This window comes from Alosa pseudoharengus, unplaced genomic scaffold (genome assembly GCF_046254945.1).
Source record: "Alosa pseudoharengus isolate Yale_2024_CS ecotype anadromous, Long Island Sound unplaced genomic scaffold, YU_APseudo_1.1 YU_APseudo_1.1_scf_12, whole genome shotgun sequence".
NCBI lineage: Eukaryota > Metazoa > Chordata > Actinopteri > Clupeiformes > Clupeidae > Alosa > Alosa pseudoharengus.
This window is the reverse complement of record NW_027468587.1, coordinates 19757225-19764724: the sequence shown is the minus strand read 5'-3', so window position 1 is coordinate 19764724 and position 7500 is coordinate 19757225. Positions and strand designations below refer to the sequence as shown.

At 47.1% G+C, this 7500-nt stretch overlaps 1 protein-coding gene across 1 annotated transcript in view; it reads right to left on the bottom strand.

Annotated features, from left to right (window-relative positions):
- LOC143119633 (neural-cadherin) overlaps window positions 1–7500 on the bottom strand; it is a 182110-nt gene that overhangs the window by 67059 nt on the left and 107551 nt on the right. The window contains exons 7-9 of the mRNA XM_076281255.1: window positions 6547–6735; window positions 3938–4163; window positions 1552–1756 (exon numbers count right to left, since the gene is read on the bottom strand). Coding sequence (XP_076137370.1) covers window positions 1552–1756; window positions 3938–4163; window positions 6547–6735 — 620 coding nt within the window. The remainder of the gene's footprint in view (window positions 1–1551; window positions 1757–3937; window positions 4164–6546; window positions 6736–7500) is intronic.

Genomic DNA, 7500 nt, shown 5'->3' with positions numbered 1-7500 from the left:
TGTGTGTGTGTGTGTGTGTGTGTGTGTGTGTGTGTGTGTGTGTGTGTGTGTGTGTGTGTGTGTGTGTCTGTGTCTGTGTGAGCCTTTCATTCGAATCTATTGTACACTGTATCATCTGTCAAAAGGACTAAAGTAACATATGGCACATAACCCCCCCCCCCACACACACACACACACACACATACATACAAACACACATTCACATTTGACACTGTTTGCACTGATTTTGATAGTCAAACTATGTTGGTCAGGGAGTTTTCATAGTGACCCACCGTAGCCTGAGTGAGCCTGAATACATTTTCCTATGCAAACAGGTCGTGGCAACCGTAAAAAGCACACACAGTCAAATCACCTGAACTGATTGTGCTGAATGCTTGACCTGCGGCAGTGTCTGGCAGGAGATAAACCAAAAGCACATCAGCGCCTGTCAGTCCTACAGCTTGCTGGACTCCATATATGTGTGTGTATAAAATGCACCACACACTGTGAACACAGAACAGTGTTCCACAATTGCAATATTCTACATTTAATATATTGTGCACCTATTCATATATGTAAGACTGCATGTGTCACTTTCGATGCATTTCAGAAAATGGTCACAGGGCTTTCCGTGGCCATTGGACTAAATGTGCAATCCCGTTGCCCGGGGGACAGATGCTGTGACTGGAGCTGAGCGGCTAATGGCCGGTCATTTTGCTCGCGCTGGAGCCAGCCAGCTCAGGGACAGATTGAGAGCAGACACAGTGATGTTTCAGGGAAAATGGCCAGGGAGGCTCAGAGGCCTTAGCAGTGGAGGGAACAGCCAGAGACTGGGCTTCTAGGAGCAGAAGGGCGTGAGGTGGGTTTGGGGGGGGGGGGGGTGAAGAGGAGGGAACTACTTGTTTCTTGGATAGTGTTGGGAAGTGTTGAGTGCAACCAGAGATATACCAAAGTACGTAGTTCAATTCATTAAACATGGCTATTCTAAATGGAATCAACAGTATCAAATACAATATGCTAGCCGTAATTAAAATGGATGGTAGGTTGTCTTGAAAAACAGATTTCATACCACAGACAGAACTTTCTTTAGTATGGAGCAGTGAGTAAGTGAATCATACCTGATGTAATGCACCAGTCTGCATGATTGAGTGGGTAAGACTGTAAGCAATGAGTTTAAATGTGCATACTGCATATGACAAGGCTCATGTAGAAGAGACAGACAAGGATACAGCCATCTGGAAGTGCAGGTGTGTGTGTGTGTGTGTGTGTGTGTGTGTGAGAGAGAGAGTGTGTGTGTGTGTGTGTGTGTGTGTGTTTGTGTGTGTGTAACCTAGTGAATCTGACTACATGTGCATCTGTTTAGGCACGTGTGTCATCCTGTGTACTTATGTTCTATGTGTGTTTGTGTTTGTGTGTCTCCATTCTATATTTGTCACTGTATATCTCTGTAGACATACGTGAACGTACCTATTTGTGTGTGTTCCCTCCTGAGAGCTGTGTGTGTGTGTGTGTGTGTGTGTGTGTGTGTGTGTGTGTGTGTCTCCCTCTCCCTCTGTCTGTGTCTCTGTTTACCTCTGTCACGCTGCTGAGGCCGGTGTCAGGCTCGGCTGCATGCACTTGCAGGTGGTGCAGGTGCTGTCCACTCTCGTAGTCCACGGTGCGGGTCAGACTGAGGGCGCCGCTCTCCTGGTGGATGCTGAACAGGTTGCTGGGGTTCACCAGCAGCATGTAGGACAGGCTCTTCTGCTGGAAGGACACTGCCTGTACCATGGCTAAGCTGCACCAGCACAACAAAAACAAAAACAAAACAACAAACACACTCACTGATTCAGTTACTGGTTTATCAGACATGACACTGCTGCATATTGTTTACAGATTTATTACCTTTGTTTTTTTTTACATATATAATAATATTTTGGTAAATGAATGTGAAAAACTTGCAAAACACATCATTAGGATAGGTTATGTAACATCCTTTAGTAGGATAGCTCTGACTAACAGACGCGGCTCCTTTGATGTTACTACCTGTGGTTTTGGCAAATTGGTATAATACACTTGAGCTACAACTAAGACTCACAATTAGTTTAGGATTTGGAAGATGCAGATGCCCTTTTTTCCTTCCTTTGGACATGAGGGTGTATGGATAACTATTTTGGCTTTGCCAGACCCTACCCTTCACAAGAAAAGCTGAACTTTAAAAAAAAGACACTTGGGTTTGGTGCTGGCTTGTCTGCATCAGAAAAAGCCACCAGGCAGTGGGAGCCACAGGTATGGGCTTCCACTGAGTTGACACACACACACACACACACACACACACACACACACACACACAGCACACAAACACAGCACACATTGTCATTCACCTTAGTCTCAGCTATGACACCCTCCATAACGTTGCGTCAAATTTGATGCAGCTAAACCTCCCTGGTTTCTGCTTTGTACAGCATGCAGTGAATAAAGTTCTCATATGAATTTCATTTTTTATATTTGTTAGACATTTGTTGTTCAAATCAACTGTAGGGAGGGATCTACTGTATTTTAACTCAGTGTTTATTCATCTATGTAAAGATACAAAACATATCTAAAACAGGGCCATGGTATTGTTACACTGATTTGTTATACAAATCGAGGTCTCAGTGGTTCACTTGTGCTCTGGCTGGTTCGAGAACTGTGTCCAAATAATCGTGCGAAATCTTGGGCTCTACTTTGTGAATGTTGACTTTGTGAGCCTGAGCTGTTCACCTCAGGAGACCGTCTGGAGAAAGGGAGGCAGAGGACCGTACAAAATGGGGGCTCAGCGGGACTCTTCATCTCCTCCGCGCTGCTCATCTTCCTCATCATGGTTTTGTTTTTTTCTGGATTTTTTTCCCCCCAGAAAGGTGGAGGCCATGTTAGACGAGCCCTCAACCCCCATCCCGCCCTCCACCTCCCACCACACTCCCCGTTTCTGATTAGCTATCGCACTACATGTGCCGGGAGCAGCAGCGATTAATCAAATTAAATCCGTTTGTGTTTCTTTCTGCCAGAGCCAGCGATTCAGTCGAGGGGGGCTTTGTGTGTGTGTGTGTGTGTGTTGGGGGGTTCAGACACACTGCTCTTTATGTGCCTCCAGAAGTAGTTCTTAATACAGATTTGAATTTGCACACTTTAACAAAATTCCTAGCCTGAGGGTGGACAAGACCATGATGCATCTGGGTCCCGCTCTACTCCACCGCCTGCACCCCCACCCACACCCAGCTCTTCGCCCCTCTGCTCCAACAACCCCCTCCACCCCCACCCCCCCCCCCCCACCCTAACCGTCCTCACCATAGCAATATGTGCCCCCTCTCCACCCTCCCTGAGCTGTAGGAGCCCTGGGGGTGCATCGTTTCATGCAACAGATGACACATCGCCACGCAGACACAGTCAGCCACCTCACCCAATGCTCCCCTTCCCCTCTAATGAGCAGATAGGGTGCTGCGGCCGCCCTCCTCCCCCCTGAACTCACCTAACACACACTCACACACAATGACTACACATAGTGCACACTCACACACACATAGACACACACACACACACACACACACACACACACACACACACACACACACACACACACACACACTCGCACACACACACACACCAACGTGAACAAACAAGACACGCATTCACACAGAAGAAAGACAAGCATACATATGCATGCACACATGCAAAAAAACATCCTTATAAGCATGCTTGAATGAACCCATATGCACAAATGAACACAATCTCACACACACACACACACACACACACACACACACACACACACACACACACACACACACACAAACACACACACACACACACACACACACAGACCTATTTCCTTTTGATAGCCCTGCCAGTTGTACTCCACTCAATGCACACACAAACACACACTGAGTAAGAACGCAGCCATTGTCAGACACTCTCCCACACACCACGTCCCCGTGCTTACGTCTGGCCGACGGCGGTGCTCTCGGGAGCGTACACCGCGTACGAGCCGTTGGTGAACTGAGGGGGGCGGTAGCCGGCCAAAATGGACACCGACGCCTGGGGTCCCCTCCTACCCTGGGGATCCAAGAGCTGCACCCAGAGGGCGTACTCCTTGCTGGGGCTCAGGGGCCGGCCCGTGGTCCTCACCTCCCCAGAGGTCCTGTCCACCTCGAAGCAGTCGTCCCCACCTGAGTGGAGAAGCAAGCGAGCAGAAATCAGACACAGTGATGGGAATCATCAACTCTTCTGGTGGTGGTGCTTATACACACTGCACCTGATCTGTGAGAGGAAGGGGAAGAGTTGTGGAAATTAAAACAAGGGCACATCGTAGTACACTCTACTGCTCAAACTATTCTTCACCTTCATGGAGACAACTACACTGGACTTGTTCCTCCATGGCAAAATCAAGGGAGGGAGGGAGGGCATTTTTCCAGAACACACCCAATAATAAAAACCTTATCCTTTGTTAATTTAATTTAAACTACTCTAAACCACCTTCTGAAAACAACTGTATACTACTGTCTACACTGCACTATATCTTTTGTCCTGTCTATGCACCACCTACTTTGTATATCACATAGCACTGCTCTGCTTTTTTGCACTTCTGGTTAGACACAAACTGCATTTGGTTGTCTCTGTACTTGTACTCTGCACAATGACCATAAAGTTGAATCTAATCTAACCAGGGAAGGCTTCAGGGAGTGACCATGGCCATCAGATCTCTATTGATGCTCAAAACATGTGGGCCACGCTTTGGGGATACGAGGCGGCTGTGAGGAACACAAATAGCTCCTCATTCCAGTCAGGCCTGGGAGGCTTTCGTCTCACGTCTCACGTCTCACGTCGCACCGGGCCCCCTCTCTACCAGATGCGCTCGCTCGCTCGGTCTCACTCTGTCGCTTGTCCAGTCCACGGCCAAGCAGAGCAGCGAGTCTGTGGCCCTCCTCTCAAGGACACGGCGACTGATGACAGCGTGCCAGCTCATCTGAAGCCCCCCGTCCCTCCAGGCCAGCAGAGAGGAGCAAGAGGAGGAGGAGGAGGAAGAGAGGAAGAAAGAAAGAGAGGAAGACAGACAGAGGAGGAAGAGGACCACAGCTGCCAGGCCCCAGCTGTGCGATGTCTGCGTCTTTGCCCTATCAGCTGCACCGGTTCCTCGTCACCGTGGAAACGAATGGTCTTCCCTTTACCTGAGGCTCTGAGAATCATGCAGCGCTAACGACACTCTCATTGGTCACTGCTGCCACCCGGCTCTTAATTGCTCGCAACAGCGTTTCAGGAACAGACCTTGATTTCCTGAAAATCTGCACTTTCCCCGTTTTACCCCAGAGGTAAAACTCCTGTACACCTATATGATTGCTATACCATGATGTCAACTTGTCACCATATCATCATAAGATAACAGATCCCGTCCACCTATTTGCATAACCATAACTTTTAGTAAAACTGTCAATAATACAATTTCCTAATCACTAAGGAATCACAAGAAGTCTTGGAAAAGTTTGAGATGGGTAGCCTGTAAGTGCGCACATGGGCACAGAAATGATGCCAGCACACACTGGCTAATAGGGTGAAGCAAAGGAGTATGCTAGACGGGTGCTGCATAACATGTTCCGTCATTCCTCTTTAAAGAAGAAAACGGCTGTGACTCCCACTCTCTCCCGCCTTCTACATCTGGCGAAGCAACCAACCGACACGATTGAAGAAGATCTTTGTTCTCTGTGAGGTGGGAAGTCTGCCCTGCAAGAAGAGCCATCCAACATCCAGCACGTACTGTACAGTAGCTACACACCTTCTCCTCCTCTCCAGATGAGAAAACAAAGGCCCTGGGGAGTGATTACTGTGAGGCGTGCTTGTAAGGGCTTAAGGGTTAAGGCTGCCAGTTTTCCAGTCGTTGTGTTTCTTAAATGTCTATATATAAATTCATATAATCACAACAATTACTAAGATTACTAACCGCTGTATTTCTGAAGTATTTCTAATAATGTTGCCACAGCAACGAAGAGGAATGACTGAAGAACTTGTAGGAAATTGTTGGTTTATTGTGTTACATGTTTCAAATGTAAAGCACTTTGAGCTGCATTCTGTATATGAAAGGTGCTATACAAATAAAGCTTATTATTACTATTATTATTATTATTATTATTGCTGCACCACCAGGCACCACCTCGCTAAACATACACTCAATCTGACAGTAGTTGAAATGAAACACCAAAAACAACTAACTCAACCTATGCAGCTATAGAGACAGTTGTGACCCCTTCCTCTGTCAATAAGTACAGTACCAGATGTTCAAATAATTAGGCTACCACAGTCACGATGCATTCTGCTGTTTGTGCGTTATTCTGTTTTAAACCGTGCCATCGCCTAGGCTTTCAGCATTAAGGTGCCGAGCAATGTTTCCGCTTATGAGCTTGTGTTCTCATTTCCCATTTTAAAACCGCCTACCCAGTGTGTTTATCTTCCTCCCTCCAGTCACTATTATCGAACCAGGAAGGCAGTGACCTAAATAGCTGTTGAATTGATCTGAATATTTCCAGTCGTGGCCCCCCCGGCTGACCGGCGTGCCCTTACCTTCCACCAACAGGAACTGTGCGGTCGCCTGGGAGCCGTCCCCGCGCTGGGCACTGAGCCGATACACCAGTGTGCTGGGGCCGGCATCGGGCCCCACCGAGGCCAGGTACGGGAATGGGAACATGGCCCACTGCAGGTCACTCAGGCTGGGCAGTGTGAGGGTCAGACGACACAGATACCACTCATCACCTACAGAGACAAACACAAAAGGCAGAAATATAGCAGATGAATATCAATATGCTTGCGAAATAATCTAAAAATAAAAGTTCCAAATACAAAGAAATCAAAGACTTCTTATTACTTTTCAGTTTTTTTTATTATATACTAGGCCTACCTGATTATTTTATACTACAAGTTACAAAGAAGTACGAAAGTAGAGTATAGACAGAGCAACAGAACCCAAATGACTACAGAGTTGCTCAAACAAAGTGTAGTGGCTCTTCAAAACTGAACATTTCTGTGGTGATGTCATCTAATGAGTGGACTCAGGCAAACACAGCCAAATCAATCACTGCAGCGTCACTTCAAACTCGGCTTGTTTGGAGAACCCACCAGGTCACGATAATGACCACAGTCATGATACTTTAATAAGCACTGGGGTCAGTGCTCTGTGTGTCTTTGTCCTTCATCAAATGATCACAGCTAACATAATGTGTGTGTGTGTGTGTGTGTGTGTTTTCTAATAGACTCAATGGGCTTGTCACAGCTATGTTACATTAACCCCCTGTCACACCCGCACCCCCAGGCTTGGTGCGAACACAAACACTCATTTACGGCTATTTCTGTCTTCCTCGGAGGTGTTCATGATCTTGACCATGACCTCTGTACACTTGTGGGCACCACACACACACACACACACCCACACACACACACAACACACTAAAAAAAAACTCAATTCCAGTTGAGAAAGGGGGCCTTGCAAGCCTCCGTTGCCAGAAAAACTAATCACGGCAG